The sequence below is a fragment of the Macaca mulatta genome, chromosome 2, assembly GCF_049350105.2.
Source record: "Macaca mulatta isolate MMU2019108-1 chromosome 2, T2T-MMU8v2.0, whole genome shotgun sequence".
Lineage (NCBI taxonomy): Eukaryota > Metazoa > Chordata > Mammalia > Primates > Cercopithecidae > Macaca > Macaca mulatta.
The window spans coordinates 162,562,287-162,582,155 of NC_133407.1; the positions used below are offsets into that span (position 1 = coordinate 162,562,287).

General features: G+C 36.8%; 1 protein-coding gene across 2 annotated transcripts in view; it reads right to left on the reverse strand.

The window, feature by feature from the left end:
- Positions 1 to 19,869, reverse strand: part of STXBP5L (syntaxin binding protein 5L) — a 488,800-nt gene that overhangs the window by 207,375 nt on the left and 261,556 nt on the right. For both annotated transcript variants that reach the window (XM_015129967.3, XM_015129965.3), the window contains exon 10: positions 8,833 to 8,911. In XM_015129967.3, coding sequence (XP_014985453.2) covers positions 8,833 to 8,911 — 79 coding nt within the window. The remainder of the gene's footprint in view (positions 1 to 8,832; positions 8,912 to 19,869) is intronic.

Genomic DNA, 19,869 nt, shown 5'->3' on the forward strand with positions numbered 1-19,869 from the left:
TATATTATATAGTAATAACTACTAAACTATAGTAATAACTATTAAATGTTGTTTTAACTGAATTAAACTGAATACTGTTGAGAATCCAACAGAAATATATATTTTAAAAGACTTCTGAGCAATAAAATAGATGTCATAAAGTCCATGCATATATACTTTGTCATGGAAGAACCTCTCAGGCTTTTATATGAATCTATTTACTCTCATTTTACAAGTTTGGTTTTCAAGTTTCTAAGTCTAAAGAAAACCAAAAGTTTGGATATAGTAGATAACACAATAAAAATTATAAGAAATCCTCGTGGCCCAAAACTGAAGGAAAAAGAAAAGATTTTTAAAAATATATAAAAGTGAAGGAGAATCTGGGCTAGCGAGATGGCCAAATAGGAACAACTCCGGTCTGCAGCTCCCAGTGAGATCAACGCAGAAGGTGAGTGATTTCTGCATTTCCAATGGAGGCACCTAGCTCATCTAACTGGGAAAGATTAGACAGTGAGTGCAGACCATAGAGGGTGAGCAGAAACAGGGTGGGGCATCACCTCACCCGGGAAGCGCAAGGGGTCGAGGAACTCCCCCCACAGCCAAGGGAAGCTGTGAGGGACTGTGCTGTGAGGACAGTGCATTCTGGCCTGGATACTACGCTTTTCCCATGGTCTTCACAACCCGAAGACAAGGAGATTCCCTCTGGTGCCAACGTCATCAGGGCTCTGGGTTTAAAGCACAAAACTGGGCAGCCATTTGGGCAGACACCGAGCTAGCTGAAGGAGTTTCTTTTCATACCTCGCTAGCACCTGGAATGCCAGCAAGACAGAACCATTCAATCCCTGGGAAAGGGGGCTGAAGCCAGGGAGCCAAGTGGTCTAACTCAGAGGATCCCAATCCCACAGAGCATAGCAAGCTAAGATCCACCGGCTTGAAATTCTTGCTGCCAGCACAGCAGTCTGAGGTCGATCTGGGAAGTGCCAGCTTGGTGGGGGGATGGGTGTCACCATTACTGAGGCTTGAGTAGGCCTTATTGCCCTGACAGCATAAACAAAGCCGCCAGGAAGTTCTACCCGGACAGAGCCCACTGCAGCTCCACAAAGAGGCTGTAGTCAGAGGGCCTCTCTAGCTGCCTCCTTTCTGGGCAGGGCATCTCTGAAAGAAAGGCAGCAACCCCAGTCAGGGTCTTATAGCTAAAACTCCCATCTCCCTGGGACAGACACCTGGGGGAGGGGTGGCTGTGGGCACAGCTTCAGCCGACTTAAATGTTCCTGCCTTCTGGCTCTGAAGAGAGCAGTAGATCTCCCAGGACAGTGCTTGAACTCTGCTAAGGGACAGACCGCTTCTTCAAGTGGGCCCTTGACACCCGTGCCTCCTGACTGGAAGACACCTCCCAACAGGGGTCAACAGACACCTCTTACAGGAAAGCTCTGGCTGGCATCTGGCGGGTGCCCCTCTAGGATGAAGCTTCCAGAGGAAGGAGCAGGCAGCATTATTCTTTGCTATTCTGCAGCCTCCCGTGGTGATACCCAGGCAAACAGAGTCTGGAGTGAACCTCCAGTAAACTCCTGCAGACCTGGAGAAAAGAGCCTTCACTGTTAGAAGGAAAACTGACAAACAGAAAGGAATAGCATCAACATCAACAAAAAGGACGTCCACACAAAAACCCCATCCGAAGGTCATCAAGACCAAAGGTAGATAAATCCATGAAGATGAGAAAAAAAAGTGTAAAAAGGCTGAAAATTCCAAAAACCAGAAAGCCTTTCCTCCTCCTCCTCACCAACAAGGGAACAAAACTGGATGGAAAATGAGTTTGACAAATTGACAGCAGTAGGTTTCAGAAGGTGGGTAATAACAAACTCCTCTAAAGGAACATGTTCTAACCCAATGCAAGGAAGCTAAGAACCTTGAAAAAAGGTTAGAGGAACTGCTAACTAGAATAACCAGTTTAGAGAAGATAAATGACCTGATGGAGCTGAAAAACACAGCACGTGAAGCATACACAAGTCTCAATAGCCGAATTGATCAGCGAAAGAAAGGATATCAGAGATTGAAGATCAACTCAATGAAATAAAGCATGAAGACAAGATTAGAGAAAAGGGAATGAAAAGGAACAAACAAAGCCTCCAAGAAATATAGGACTATGTGAAAAGATCAAACCTATATTTGATTGGTGTACCTGAAAGTGACGGGGGGAATGGAACAGAGTTGGAAAACACTCTTCAGGATATTATCCAGGAGAACTTCCCCAACCTAGAAAGACAAGCAAAACATTCAAATTCGGAAAATAAACAGAATATCACAAAGATACTCCTCGAGAAGAGCAACTCCAAGACACAAATCGTCAGATTCACCAAGGTTGAAATGAAGGAAAAAATGTTAAGGGCAGCCAGAGAGAAAGGTCAGGTTACCCACAAAGAGAAGCCCATCAGACTAACAGCAGGGCTCTCTGCAGAAACCCTACAAGCCAGAAGAAAGTCGGGGCCAATATTCAACACTATTAAAGAAAATACTTTTCAAGCCAGAATTTCATATCCAGCCAAACTAAGCTTCATAAGCGAAGGAGAAATAAAATCCTTTACAGACAAGCAAATGCAGAGAGATTTTGCCACCACAAGGCCTACCTTACAAGAGCTTCTGATGAAAGTACTAAACATAGAAACAAAAAACTGGTACTAGCCACTGCAAAAACATACCATATTGTAAAGACCATAGACACTATGAAGAAACTGCATCAACTAATGGGCAAAATAACCAGCTAGCATCATAAGGACAGTATCAAATTTACACATAACAATATTAACCTTAAATGTAAACAGGCTAAATGCCCCAATTACAAGACACAGACTGGCAAATTGGATAAAGAGTCAAGACCCATCGGTGTGCTGTATTAAGGAGACCCATCTCATGTGCAAAGACACACATAGTCTCACAATAAAGGGATGGAGAAATGTACCAAGCAAATGGAAAGCAAAAAAGAAAAAAAAAGTAGGGTTTGCAATCCTAATCTCTGATAAAACAGACTTTAAGCAAACAAAGATCAAAAAAGGCAAACATGGGCATTACATAATGGTAAAGGGATCAAAAAAGAAAAAAAAGCAGGGTTTGCAACCCTAATCTCTGATAAAACAGACTTTAAACAAACAAAGATCAAAAAAGGCAAACAAGGGCATTACATAATGGTAAAGCAATCAATGCCAGAAGAAGAGGTAACTATCCTAAATATATATCCTACTAATACAGGAGCACCCAGATCCATTAAGCAAGTTCTTAGAGACCTACAAAGAAACTTAGACTTCTACACAATAATAGTGGGAGACTTTAACTCCCCACGGTCAATATTAGACAGGTCAATAAGACAGAAAATTAACAAGGCTATTCAGGACTTGAACTCAACTCTGGACCAAGTGGACCTAATAGACAACTACAGAACTCTGCACCACAAATCAACAGAATATACATTCTTCTCAGCACCACAATGCACTTATTCTAAAATTGACGACATAATTGGAAGTAAAACATTCCCCAGGAAATGCAAAAGAACAAAAATAATAACAAATGATCCATGTTCAGACCACAGTGCAATCAAATTGGAACTCAGGATGGAGAAACTCACTCAAAACTGCACAACTACTTGGAAACCGAACAACCTTCTCCTGAATGACAAGTAGGTAAATAATGAAATTAAGGCAGAAATAAATAATTTCTTTGAAACCAATGAGAACAAAGACACAATGTACCAAAATCTCTGGGACACAGTTAAAGCAGTGTTTAGAGAGAAATTTATAGCACTAAATGCCCACAGGAGAAAGCAAGAAAGATCTAAAATTAACACCCTAACGTCACAATTAAAAGAACTAGAGAAGCAAGAGCAAACATATTCAAAAGCTAGCAGAAGACAAGAAATAACAAAGATCACAGTGGAAGTGAAGGAGGTAGAGACATGAAAAACCCTTCAAATATCAACGAATTCGGGTACTGGGTTTTTGAAAAAATTAACAAAATACATGGACAACTAGCCAGCCTAATAAATAAGAAAAGTGAGATGAATCAAATAGACACAGTAAAAAATGATAAAGGGGACATCATCACTGATCCCACAGAAATACAAACTACCATCAGAGAATACTATAAGCACCTCTATGCAAATAAACTAGAAAACCTCGAAGAAATGGACAAATTCCTAGACACATATACCCTCCCAAGACTAAACCAGGAAAAAGTCGAATCCCTGAACAGACAAATAAGTTCCAAAATTGAGGCAGTAATTAATAGCCTACCAACCCAAAAAAGCCCAGGACCAGATGGATTTACAGCCGAATTCTACAACAGGTACAAAGAGGAGTTGGCACCATTCCTTCTGAAACTATTCCCAACGATAGAAAAAGAGGGACTCCTCCATAATGCATTTTATGAGGCCAGCATATTCCTGATACCAAAACCTGGCAAAGACACAACAAAAATAGAAAATTTCAGGCCAATATCCCTGATGAACATCGATGCGAAAATCCTCAATAAAATACTGGCAAACCGAATACAGGAGCACATCAAAAAGCTTATCCACCACGATCAAGTAGGCTTCATACCTGGGATGCAAGATTGCTTCAACATATGCAAATCAATAAATGTAATCCATCACATAAATAGAACCAAAGACAAGAACCACATGATTATCTCAATAGATGTAGAAAAGCCCTTTAATAAAATTCAACATCCCTTCATGCTAAAAACTCTCAATAAACTAGGTATTGATGAAACATATTTCAAAATAATAAGAGCTATTTATGACAAACCCACAGCCAACATCATACTCAATGGGCAAAAGCTGGAAGCATTCCCTTTGAAATCTGGCACAAGATAAGGATGCAGTCTCTTACCACTCCTATTCAACATAGTATTGGAAGTTCTGGCCAGGGCAATCAGGCAAGAGAAAGAAGTGTATTCAAATAGAAAGGGAAGAAGTCAAATTGTCTTTGTTTGCAGATGGCATGATTGTGTATTTAGAAAACCCCATCGTCTCAGCCTGAAATCTCCTTAAGCTTATAACCAACTTCAGCAAAGTCTCAGGATACAAAATTAATTTGCAAAAATCACAAGCATTCCTGTATACCAATAACAGACAAACAGAGAGCCAAATCATGAGTGAACTCACATTCACAGTTACTACAAAGAGAATAAAATGCCTAGGAATACAACTTACAGGGGAAGTGAAGGACCTCTTCAAGGAGAACTATAAACCACTGCTCAAGGAAATAAGAGAGGACACAAACAAATGGAAAAGCATTCCATGCTCATGGATAGGAAGAATCAATATCATGAAAATGGCCACACTGCCCAAAGTACTTTATAGATTGAATGCTATCCCCCTCAAGCTACCATTGACTTTCTTCACAGAATTAGAAAAAACTACTTTAAATTTAATATGGAAGCAAAAAAGAGCCTGTATAGCCAAGACAATCCTAAGCAAAAAGAACAAAGTTGGAGGCATCATGCTACCTGACTTCAAACTATACTACAAGGCTATAGTAATGAAAACAGCATGGTTCTGGTGCCAAAACAGATATACAGACCAATGGAACAGAACTGAGGCCTCAGAAATAACTCCACCCATCTACAACCATCTGATCTTTGACAAACCTGACAAAAACAAGAAATGGGGAAAGGCTTCCCTATTTAATAAATGGTGCTGGAAAAACTGGCTAGCAGTATGCAGAAAACTGAAACTAGACCCCTTCCTTACACCTTATACAAAAATTAATGCAAGATGGATTAAAGACTTAAACTTAAGACCTAAAACCATAAAACCTAGAAGAAAACCTAGGCAATACCATTCAGGACATAGGCATAGGCAAAGACTTCATGACTAAAACACCAAAAGCAATGGCAACAAAAGGCAAAATTGACAATTGGGATCTAATTAAAGTAAAGATCTTCTGTACAGCAAAAGAAGCTATCATCGTCTCTACTAAAAATACAAAAAAGTAGCCAGGCGTGGGGGCGGGCGCCTGTAGTCCCAGCTGCTTGGGAGGCTGAGGCAGGAGAATGGCATGAACCTGGGAGGTGGAGCTTGCAGTGAGCCGAGATCGCGCCACTGCACTCCATCCTGGGCAACAGAATAAGACTCCGTCTCAAAAAAAAAAAAAAAAAAAAAAAAGAAGCTATCATCAGAGTGAACAGGCAACATACAGAATGGGAGAATATTTTTGCAATCTATCCATCTGACAAAGGGCTAATATCCACAATCTACCAGGAACTTAAGCAAATTTACAAGAAAACAACAAAAACCCTCATCTAAAAGTGGGCGAAGTATATGAACAGACGCTTCTCAAAAGAAGACATTTATGTGGCCAACAAACATGAAAAAATGCTCATCATCACTGGTCATTAGAGAAATTCAAATCAAAACCACAATGAGATACCATCTCATGCAAGCTAGAACAGCGATCATTAACAAGTTGGGAAACAGGCCGGCGTGTTGGCTCACTCCTGCAATCCCAGCAGTTTGGGAGGCTGAGAATGGGTGGATCACAAGGTCAAGAGATGGAAACCATCCTGGCCAACATGGTGTAACCCTGTCTCTACTAAAGCAAATGCAAAAATTAGCTGGGCATGGTGGCACATGCCTGTAGTCCCAGTTACTCGGGACGCTGGGGCAGGAGAATTGCTTGAACCCAGGAAGCAGAGGTTGCAGTGAGCTGAGATCATGCCACTGCACTCTAGCCTGGTGACAGAGCAAGACTCCATCTCAAAAAAACCAAAAAACTCAGGAAACAAGAGATGTTGGAGAAGATGTAGAAAAAATACGAACGCTTTTACAGTGTTAGTGGGAGTGTAAATTCGTTCAATCATTGTGGAAGACATTGTGGCAGTTCCTCAAGGATCTAGAACCAGAAATACCATTTGACCCAGCAATCCCATTACTGGGTATATATCCAAAAGATTATAAATCATTCTACTATAAAGACACATGCACATGTATGTTTATTGCAGCACTATTCACAATTGCAAAGACTTGGAAACAACCCAAATGTCCATCAATGATAGACTGGATAACGAAAATGTAGCACATATATACCATGGAATACTATGCAGACATTAAAAAAGATAAGTTCATGTCCTTTGCAGGAACATGGATGAAGCTGGAAACCATCATTCTCAGCAAAGTAACACAGGAACAGAAAACCAAACACTGCATATTCTCACTCATAATTGGGAGTCGAACAACAAGAACACATGGACATAGGGAGGGGAACATCACACCAGGGCCTGTTGGGGGTTGGGGGGCTAGGGGAGGGATAGCATTAGGAGAAATGCCTAATGTAGATGATGGGTTGATGGGTGCAACAAACCACCATGGCATGTGTATAACTATGTAACAAACCTGCACGTTCTGCACATGTATTCCAAAACTTAAAGTATAATAAACTATATATAAATATACATATATTTATATATATATGTGAAAAAACCCCCACAAAATAATACTACAAGCTGCTAGGAATAGTTAATATAGTGTCCTGCACCTTAATAATCCTTGAAGTGCAATACCATATAACAAATATTGTAAATAATTTTGAACCTGAAGACTCAAGCAAAGCTTAAACTATAAGTAATATTTTAAGAGGCAAAATATATGTCATATATTTCATATTTCCATTAATAATGATTAAATTTGAAACATTCTAATACTTATAATGGTATAAAACAGTGGTCATTTTTATCAGTTAATGCATAGTAGGCTAAAGAGATATTTATATATAGATAAAATAACTGGTTTTAAATGACCATAATTTTGTACTATTAAAATTTTAGAAGAGCAGTTATAAACAAACATTCAGTATACCTATGATACCAAGAAAACATTATAAAATGAGCATATTATTAATATAAAGTAGGATTATTTAATTTGAATTAAAATAAATTTAATGTTTAGGCAAGATTTATTATGGTAATTCTGAATGAGCATATTGCCACTAATTATTATTGCCAGGTAAAAGGAACTTGTTGATATATAGGACATGGCTACTTTTTTTTTTTTTTTTTTGAGACAGAGTCTCGCTCTGTTGTCTAGGCTGAAGTGTAGCGGCACCATCTCGGCTCACTGCAACTTCCATCTCTTGGGTTCAAGGGATTCTTGTGCCTCAGCCTCTCAAGTAGCTGGGATTACAGGCACGTGCCACCATGCCCAGCTAATTTTTTTGTGTGTTTTCAGTAGAGACAGGTTTTTGCCATGCTCCCCTAGCTGGTCTCGATTTCCTAACCTCAGGTGATCCACCCACCTTAGCCTCCCAAAGTGCTGGGATTACAGGCGTGAGGCAGGGCACTCAGCTGGATATGGCTACTTTAAAAACAAAATAATATTATACTAATTTTTTTTTATTTTTCAACATCTTAAAATTTAGTACTTTTTATTACATTAATGTACATAACTTTATCTTTCCAACAAACTGTAATCTTCTGACTTCAGAATGTAAGATCTTAAAGTACAGAGACTTGGTTATGTATTTAAGTCTTTCACATGCAATATCAATGGACACATTGCTTCTGCTTAATAAATCCTGCTACTTGTAGTATGCATGGTCAGAAGTCCTTTACTGTTAAAATTATTGTGTATAATACTTATCTAAATGCTCATTAAGAATCCTGAAATAATTAACACTTGATATTTGCAATATTCATAATAATCATTATCAGAGATATGTCTGAGACAATAAAAAATCAGTTATGTTAATATGGAGGATTCAGTTGTATTTACAATTATGTAAAACTTTAAACAATATATTAACATTAAAGATCATTTGCCTTTTTTGTCTCTGCTTCATATTCCTCTTTCCCTAAAGTAAAAATGCATACCTGTTTTTGCAGGTCTTGTATTCTACTTTAAGAATTGGTTTACAAGATTCAGATTTTCTTCCTTCTCTTTGACTTTTTCCTAAAGAAAAAAAAGATTTAATTAAATCTAATTTAAATTCTATTCATCTGTAAGAATTAAAAAATTTGACTAAAGGAATTTAAAGATAAAGGAATAATAATGTAATTATGTGTTTGTCATAACAGGATAAACTTATGTCTATGAATCCTCATATTTTTGTTGAATTTGTAAACAATCTTTAGAGTTGCAATACTTGTCTGCTATATAATTCATCAAATTACCTGTAAAATTATATAACTTTTATTGCTTTACATTCTTCACACATAGATCTAATTTCATGTGGAGTTATTTTAATTATTTAAGTTTGAAGACAAAGTAAGTTTAGAATTGAAGATCACACATACATACTTATCTACATAATGAAATTTATTACTATTGCTATGGTTTGAATGTGTCCCCCAAAATTCATGTGTTGGAAACTTAATCCCCAGTGCAATAGTATTGAGAATGAGATTTTTAAGAGGTGATTAGGATATGGGGGCTTTGCCCTCATGTTTGAATTAGTATTGTGAGAATGGGTTGGTTATCATGGGAGTGGGTTTCTAATGAAAGGATTAGCTCAGGCCCCTTCCCTCTGTTGCACATCTCTCAACATGTGATACCTTCCACCATGTTACAACACAGTAAGAAGTCCCTCATCAGATGTTGCCCCTCAATCTTGGACTTTCCAGCCTCCAAAATCATAAGCCAAATAAACCTCTATTGTTTATAAATTGTGTAGCGTGTGGTATTCTGTTACAGCACCACAAAACAGACTAGGACAACAATAACAATCCACACTAGGATCAATATTTTATCTATAATACATGCAAACTCCTTTCATACAGAGAAATACTTGCTATTTAAAGCATATAATGAACTATCAAAATTATTCTATTTCTATCAAATACATTTTTTTAAAAACTTCCATTAGACAATGAACACAAATACTACATTTCTTGATTTTTAAAAATCATTTTAATGATGTATTCATTTTGCATAAAACAAAAATGATAATTTCTTATAGGAGATGGGTTATTCTGTTTAGACTCCATAAGATTTTGAATAAAGGATCAAAAAGAGGAGGAAATAGAAGTGAAGCTACTTCTGCACATAACATGCTTATCTTTCTAGTTATGCTTTCAGTTTACTTCTATGTCTCATTTTGGTTAAATTGGCATGTGTTCTGAAATGCAATGTTTGTTTCTTTTTCATTTTCAGTAAGTACCCTTATTTATTCTTGTATTACCACAGTTGTTTATAGTCACGTATCTATTACATAGACGTTTACATGCATATAGCTTTAAATTTTCAGATTAGCTTCACAATGACATAAGCAAATCCAAATAGGGTATCAAGATAGTTTTATTCAACGTGTTTAAGGGCAAGGAATTAAACAACAAATCAATATCTGCTGCTTGGCATGCTTTCTGAAATTGCCTTTTCTTTATTTTACCCTATATTTACTAAACAAGAAACAAATAATATAAAATTGACCATAATCATTCACACTGTACTAAAATATACATATCTGTGCCATATGTAAAATAGAATTACTGACATTATATGTATATCATGATGCCTTACAAAGAGAAAACTTTTGCTCAGGAACTTGTCTGAACAATAGTCTTTTTTTTTTTTTTTTTTTTTTTTTGAGATGGAGTCTCACTCTGTCGCCCAGGCTGGAGTGCAGTGGTGTGATCTTGGCTCCCTGCAACCTCCACCTCCTGGGTTCAAGTGATTATCCTGCTTCAGCCTCCTGAGTAGCTGGAACTACAGGCATGTGCCACTACACCTGGCTAATTTTTTGTATTTTTAGTAGAGACAGGGTTTCACTGTGTTAGCCAGGATGGTCTCGATCTCCTGACCTAGTGATCCACTCGTTCTCAGCCTCCCAAAGTGCTGGGATTACAGGCGTGAGCCACCAAGCCCAGCCCTGAACAATAGTCTTAAGATTGAGAACTAGATGGTTGGAGATTACTGGCTTTGGTAATGATGTGGGAATAGAGAGAAATAAAAAAAGTGACACAGCCAGGGGAGAGTTCCACTCCCCTTAGTTTATATGTCTTTTCCATCCAGCACTTCACTAAATTGTCAAATCATTAATTGAACAAAACAGTATATTTGCGGTTGTTTGTACATATTAAAGCATTTTTAATCAATATACATCAGAGTCATCAATTGATTTCAGTGGGAAAGAATAATTACATAATTTTCTCGTTAACATTTTCCTTCAATTTCCAACTCTAACAATTTATTCTTGGGAGAGAATTTTTGTGCTTCAATTATATTTATTGACTGTCAGTAATTGAAACATGATTACTTGTCATGTTGTATATAACAACATTATCAACAATTACATTCCTTACTATTCCTGACATTCAGAGTAGTGTACCAAGTGTTAGGGTATTAAAAAACTAAATTCCAGAGGCTTAAAATTCACTATATTAAAAAATAAGTTAAAATGACATTATGAAGTACTATAATGAAACGAATGATAAGCATGAAGTGCTGTAGAGGTTGAGATTAAAACTGGTTTTACTGACAGGCCAATTTGACTAGATTAAAAGATTCATGAAGGGGAATAGAGGAAATAATGTTAATGAGGTACAAAATAGCTAATCAATGGCAATCTCTAAACTTATTTTCAATATAGAAAATAGAGAGTTATAAGAAGTTTTCAAGTTAGGGAGTGATGAGTATAAAGCAATGTTTCAAAAATATTTATGTGACTTCATTTAATAGAGCAATTTTGAGGGTATAAGAGACTGATGCTGGAAGAAGAAGATTATTGAAACAGCACAGAAAAAAAAAACAGAAAAAAAGAATGAAGGGAGTATGAACAATCTCAAAGAAATGTCAAATACCATTAATCACAAGAATATACATAATGGAAATAACAGAAGAAAAGGAAAGAAAGGAATACAAATATTTCTTAAAATAATGGTTGAAAACTTTCCTAAATTTGATGAAAAATATTATCTATGGTTTAAGAAGTTCAATAAACTTCAAGCAGGATAAAGAAATCTCTACTCAGACACATCCCAGTAAACATGCTTAAAAGAAAAAAAGACACCTTGAAAACTGTGTACAAAGGACCCCTATTAAGATTAACAGCTAACTTTCAGAAACAATGGAGGCTGAATGGCAACGGAATGTGAAATGACATATTCAAAACAGTAGAAGAAAAAAAATCTGCTAATTAAGAGTCTTATGTTGAGCAAAACTGTCTTTCAAAAATAAAGATGAAATAAAGACATTTCCAGATAAACAAAAACTGAGAGAATTTGTTGATAACAGAGCTATCTTACAAAAAATACTAAGGAAAGTCCTTCAGCGTGAAAGAAAGTGACTCCAGCAAGTAATTCAAATCTACACAAAGAACAGAGTACCAGTAAAGGTAACTAGGTAGACAATTACAATGGCATAATTGCATATTTATTCTCCAAGCACCTTTTAACTGATTCAAAAATCAATTATATAAGACAATATGTATGTAATTGTATTGTGAGATCTGTATATATATTTGCCAGTAACAACACAAAGGAGGTGGGTGAGAGCAAAGCAATACTGGAACAAGGAAAAGATACCACAGTTGGTGATTTGAATCTACAGCAACAAATGAGGAAAACCAAAAATGATAAGCAAAAATATCAATGTAACAGATTCTATGAATATATACAGGATATACATTTTTGTCAACATCCTTAAAAGACATACAATTATATAAGATTTCATTATAATTTAATTTAAACAATATATGATTGAGTTTGCAGAACATAGAGATACAGCATGTATAATGAAAAATTGGACAAAAAAAAAAAAAAAAAGGAGAAGAAGAGTCAAGCACAATGGCTAATGTTTGTAATCCCAGCAATTTGGGAGGCCAAGGTGGGTGGATCACCTGAGGCCAGGAGACCAGTCTGGCCAACATGGTGAAACCCTGTCTCTACTAAAAACACAAAAATTAGCCAGGTACGGTAGCAAGTACCTGTAATCCCACCTACCTGGGAGGCTGAGGCATGAAAATCCCTTGAAACCAGGAGGGGGCCAATATTCAACATTCTTAAAGAAAAGAATTTTCAAACGAGAATTTCATATCCAGCCAAACTAAGTTTAGTAAGCAGAGAAATAAAATGCTTTCCAGACAAGCAAATGTTGAGGGATATTGTCACCACCCAGCCTGCCTTACAAGAGCTCCTGAAGGAAGCACTAAATATGGGGGGAAAAAAAACAAAACAAACAGTATCAGTCACTGCAAAAACATACCAACATATAAAAACCAATGACACTATGAAGAAACTGCATCAACTAATGTGCAAAATAACCAGCTAGCATCATAATGATAGAATCAAATTCACACATAACCATATTGGTAATGGGCTAAAGTCCCCAATTAAAGACAAGACTGGCAAATTGGATAAAGAATCAAGACCCATGAGTGTGCTGCATTCAGGAGACCCATCTCACATGTAGACACACTAGGCTCAAAATAAAGGGATGGAGGAATATTTACCAAGCAAATGGAAAGCAAAAAAACAGTAGGGGTTGCAATCCTAGTCTCTGATAAAACAGACTTTAAACCAACAAAGATCAAAAAAGAGAAAGAAGGGCATTACATAATGGTAAAGGGATCAATGCAACAAGAAGAGCTAATTATGCTAAACATATATGCACCCAACAGGAGTAGCCACACACTGGGATATGAGTCAATATCCCACCCAGATTCATAAGACAAGTTCTTAGAGACCTACAAAGAGACTTGGACTCCCATACAGTAATAGTGGGAGAATTTAACACCCCACTATCAATATTAGACAGATCAACAAGACAGAAAATTAACAAGGATATTCAGGACTTGAACTCGGCCCTGGACCAAGAGGACCTAATAGACAACTGCAGAACTCTCCACCACAAATCAACAAAATATACATTCTTCTCAGTGCCACGTAACACTTATTCTAAAATCGACCACATAATTGGAAGCAAAACACTCCTCAGCAAATGCAAATGAATGGAAATCGTAGCAAACAGTATCTCAGACCACAGTGCAATCAAATCAGAACTCAGGATTAAGAAATTCACTCAAAACTGCACAACTAATGGAAATTGAATAACCTGCTCCTGAATGACTACTGGGTAAATAATAAAATTAAGGCAGAAATAAAAAAGTTCTTTGAAACCAATGAGAACAAAGAGAGATATAACAAACCCAGATTCTCTGGGACACAGCTAAAGCAATGTTAAGAGCAGAATTTATAGCACTAAATACCCACATCAGAAAGTGAGAAAGATAAAAAATCAACACACTAACATCACAATGAAAAAAATTAGAGAAGAAAGAGCAAACAAATTCAAAAGCCAGCAGAAGACAAGAAATAACTAAGATCAGAGTGGAACTGAAGAAGACAGAGACATGAAAAACCCTTCAAAAAATCAGTGAATCCAGGAGCTGGTTTTATGAAAAGATTAACAAAATAGATTGCTGGCTAGACTAATGAAGAAGAAAAGAGAGAAGAATCAAATAGACACAATAAGAAATGATAAAGGGGATATCACCACTGATTCCACAGAAATACAAACTACCATCAGAGAATAATATAAGCACCTCTACACAAGTAAACTAGAAAATCTAGAAGAAATGGATAAATTCCTGGACACATACAACCTCCCAAGACTAAAACAGGAAGAAGTTGAATCCTGGAATGAAACCAAGAACAAGCTCTGAAATTGAGGCAGTAATTAATAGCCTACCCACCAAAAAAAGTCCAAGAATGGATGGATTCACAGACAAATTCTACCAGAGGTACAAAGAGGAGCTGGAACCATTCCTTCTGAAACTATTTCAAATAATAGAAAAAGAGGGACTCCTCCCTAACTCATTTCCTGAGGCCGGCATCATCCTGATACCAAAACCTGGCAGAGACACAACAAAAAAAGAAAATTTCAGGCCAATATCCCTGATGAACTACGATACAAAATCCTCAATAAAATACTGGCAGAGGAAATCCAGCAGCACATCAAAAAGCTTACCAACCATGATCAAGTCAGCTTCATCCCTGGGATGCAAGGCTGGCTCAACATACACAAGTCAATAAACATAATCCATCACATAAAAAGAACCAGTGACAAAAACTACATGATTATCTCAATAGATGCAGAAAAGGCCTTTGACAAAATTCAACAGCCCTTCATGCTAATAACTCTCAATAAACTAGGTATTGATAGAACATATGTAAAAATAATAAAAGCTACTTATGACAAACGCACACTCAATATCATACTGAATGGGCAAAAGTTGGAAGCATTCCCTTTGAAAACTGGCACAAGACAGGGATGCCCTCTCTCACCACGCTTATTCAACATAATGTTGGAAGTTCTGGCTAGGGCAATCAGGCAAGAAAAAGAAATCAAGGGTATTCAGTTACGAAAAGAAGAGTCAAATTGTCCCTGTTTACAGATGACATGATTGTATATTTAGAAAACCCCATTGTCTCAGCCCCAAATCTCCTTAAGCTGATAAGCAACTTCAGCACAAGTCTCAGGATACAAAATTAATGTGCAAAAATCACAAGCATTCTTATACACCAGTAACAGACAAACAGAGAGCCAAATCAGGAATGAACTTCCATTCACAATTGCTTCAAAGAGAATCAAATACCTAGGAATCCAACTTACAAGGGATGTAAAGGACCTCTTCAGGGAGAACTACAAACCACTGCTCAGTGAAATAAAAGAGGACACAAACAAATGGAAGAACATACCATGCTCATGGATAGGAAGAATCAATATCGTGAAAATGGCCATACTGCCCAAGGTAATTTAGAGATTCAATGCCATCCCCATCAAGCTACCAATGACTTTCTTCACAGAATTGGAAAAAACTGCTTTAAAGTTCATATGGAACCAAAAAAGAGCCTGCATTGCCAAGACCATCCTAAGTCAACAGAACAAAGCTGGAGGCATCACGCTACCTGACTTCAAACTATACTACAAGACTACAGTAACCAAAACAGCATGGTACTGGTACCAAAACAGAGATATAGACCAATGGAACAGAACAGAGTCCTCAGAAATAATACCACACATCTACAGTCATCTGATCTTTGACAAAGCTGACAAAAACAAGCAATGGGGAAAGGATTCCCTATTTAATAAATGGTGCTGGGAAAATTGGCTAGCCATAAGTAGAAAGCTGAAACTGGATCCTTTCCATACTCCTAATACGAAAATTAATTCAGGATGGATTAGAGACTTAAATGTTAGACCTAAAACCATAAAAACCCTAGAAGAAAACCTAGGTAATACCATTCAGGACATAGGCATGAGCAAAGACTTCATGACTAAAACATTAAAAGCAATGGCAACAAAAGCCAAAATTGACATATGGGATCTAATCAAACTTATGAGCTTCTGCACAGTGAAAGAAACTATCATCAGAGTGAACAAGCAACTTACAGAATGGGAGAAAATTTTTACAAGCTATCCATCTGACAAAGGTCTAATATCCAGAATCTACAAGGAACTTAAACAAATTTACAAGAAAAAAAAATCAAAAAGTGGGAGAAGCATATGAACAGACACTTCTCAAAAGACATTTATGCGGGCAAGAAACATATGAAAAAATATTCATCATCACTGCTCATTAGAGAAATGCAAATCAAAACCACAATGAGATACCATCTCACACCAGTTAGAATGGCTATTAAAAAGTCAGGAAAGAACATATACTGGTGAGTCTGTGGAGAAATAGAAATGCTTTTACACTGTTAGTGGCAGTGTAAATTAATTCAATCAATGTGGAAGACAGTGTGGTGGTTCCTCAAGGATCTAGAACAAGAAATACCATTTGACCCAGCCATCCCATTACTGGGTATATACCTAAAGGATTACAAATCATTCTACTATAAAGACACATGGATGCATATGTTTATTGCAGCACTATTCACAATAGCAAAGACTTGGAAACAACCCAAATGCCCATCAGTGATAGACTGGATAAAGAAAATGTGGCACATATACACTTTGGAATCCTGTGCAACCATAAAAAAGGATGAGTTCATGTCCTTTGCAGGGACATGGATGAAGCTGGAAACCATCATTCTCAGCAAATTAACACAGGAACAGAAAACCAAACACTGCATGTTCTCACTCATAAGTGGCAATTGAACAATGAGAACACATGGACACAGAAAGGGAAACATCACACACCGGGGTCTGTCGGGGGATGGGGGACAAGAAGAGGGAGAGCATTAGGACAAATACCTAATGTATGTGGGACTTAAAACCTAGATGATGGGTTGATGGGTGCAGCAAACTACCATGGCACATGTATACCTATGTAACAAACCTGCACGTTCTGCCTATGTATCCCAGAACTTAAAGTAAATAAATAAATAAATATTCATTTAATGTTTAAAAAATCAGTAAAGGAGGAGTGCAGGGAAAAAAGGCATGAACATATTGAAAATAAAAACTAAATTTAAAGACATCAATCTAACATTACCAACAATAACATTAAATGTGAATTGATTAAACATTCCAATCAAAAGGAAGATATAGTATGACTGCACAAAACAAACAAATAGTATCCAACTATATGCTTTCTACAGGAGACATGCTTTAGATCAAAGATACACAAAAGTTTAAAGCAAATCGTAAAAAGAGACATAAAATGGAAATAGCAGCCATAAGAAATCTTCAGTGGCTATACTAATATCTGACTTAATAACAAATGAAAGAAACCAAAAATACTTTGTGAAGAATGAAATGAAGATACAACATACTAAAAACTCCAGTATGCAGCTTAAGAAATGCTGAGAGGAAAATTTATAGCTATAAGTAAGTATGTTAAAAAAAAAAAAAAAAAAAAAAAGGCTGAGCACAGTGTGTTGCACCTGTAATCCCAACACTTTGGGAGGCTGAGGTGGAAAGATTGCTTGAGTCCGGGGTATCAAGACCAGACTGGGTAACATAGGGAGACCCTGTCTCAATCAATCAATCAATCAATAATCTGGGCATAGTAACACAGGCCTGTAGTCCCAGCTACTTGAAAGGCTGAGGTGGGAGGATCACTTGAGCCAGGGCGGTTGAGACTGCAGTAAGCCATGATCCATGATCACACCACTGCACTCCTGCCTGCATGACAGAATGAGACCCATCTCAAAAAAAGAAAAAAAGAAAAGAAACGAAAAAAACTTAAATCAACATCCTCACCATCCACATTAAAACATAGAAAAATAAAAAACAAACTAAACTGAAGGCAAACAGAAAAAAGGAAATAAAGATTATAGCAGAAATTAATGAAGTATAAAAGAAAAAATATATAGAAAAACAAATAATCAAAAAGTTGGTTCTTTGAACACAAATAAAAGGAAGATATCTGTTTTTATGGACTGGGAGAATTAATATTGCTGGGTGTGGTGGCTCATGCCTGTAATCCCAGCACTTTGGGAGGCCGAGGCGGGTGGATTACCTGAGGTAAAAAGTTGGAGACCAGCCTGACCAACATGGTGAAATCCCACCTCTACTAAAAATACAAAAAAAATTAGCCAGGCATAGTGGTGGGTGTCTGTAATCTTAGCTACGTGGGAGGCTGAGGCAGGAGAATTGCTTGAACCCAGCAGATGGAGGTTGTGGTGAGCCAAGATCGTGCCACTGCACTCCAGCCTGGGTGATAGAGCAAGACTGTCTTTTTTAAAAAAAAAAAAAAAAGAATTGATATTGTTAAAAATCCCCATGCTATCCAAAGTGATCCATAGATTCAATGAAATCTCTATGAAAATACCAATGAAATACTTTACAGAAATAGAAAAAAAAAATCCTAAAATTCACGTGGAACCACAAAAGACCCCAAATAGCCAAAGCAATATTGAACAAGAATAACAATGCTGGAGGCATCCCACTTTCTGATTTCGAAATATATTACAAAGTTAAGTGGGATTGAATCAAACTAAAAAGCATCTGCAGAGCAAAGAAAACAAGCAATAGAGTGACAAAATAACCTACAGAATGGGAAAAAATGTTTAAACCTTATGTCTGATAAGGGGTTAATATCTAAATTATATAAGAAATTCAAACAACTCAATAGCAATAAACCGAACAGCCCAATTAAAAAATGGGTAAAAGGGTTGAATAGACATATCTCAAAGCTGGCATACAGAGGGTCAACAAATGTATGAAAAAGTGTTTAACATTACTAATTATTAAGGAAATGCAAATCAAAACCACAAGAAATCATCTCACCTGTTTGAATGGCTATTATCAAAGACAAAAGATAACGAATGTTGGCAAGAATATGGAGAAAAGGGAACCCTTGTGCATTGCTGATGGGAATGTAAATTGGTACAGCCATTACAGAAAATGGTATGAAGATTCCTCAAAAATTAAAAATAGAACTCCCACAGATCCAGCAATCTCATTTCTGGGTATATATCCAAAGGAAATCAGTATCTTAAAGACATATCTATATTCCCGTGTTCACTGCAATATTATTCACATAGCCAAGATATGAACACAACCTAAAAGCTGTCCATCAAAAGATAAATAGATCAAGAAAATATGATACACACACACACACTAATACACTGAAATATTATTCAGCTTTTATAAAAAAGTAAATCTTGACATTTATGACAACTTGAATGCACCCGGAGGATATTATGCTAAGTGAAACAATTCAGACACAGAAAGACAAATATTGCATGATCTCACATATGCAAAAGTGAAAATACACTTAGAGAAAGTAGAATGGTGGTTGTGAGGGTGAAGCAGGGAAGGGGAAAAGGAAGAAAATGACAATTATGTGAAGTGATGGATGTTAATTTATATAAAATATTGAGTTGCATACCTTAAATATAATCAGTTTTTGTCTCTTGTAACTCAATAAAGCTGAAAAAAAGGTTGGTTCTTTGAAAAGGTCAAAACGATTGACAAAACTTTAGCTAGGTTGACCAAGACAAGAAGAGAAACTAACATTA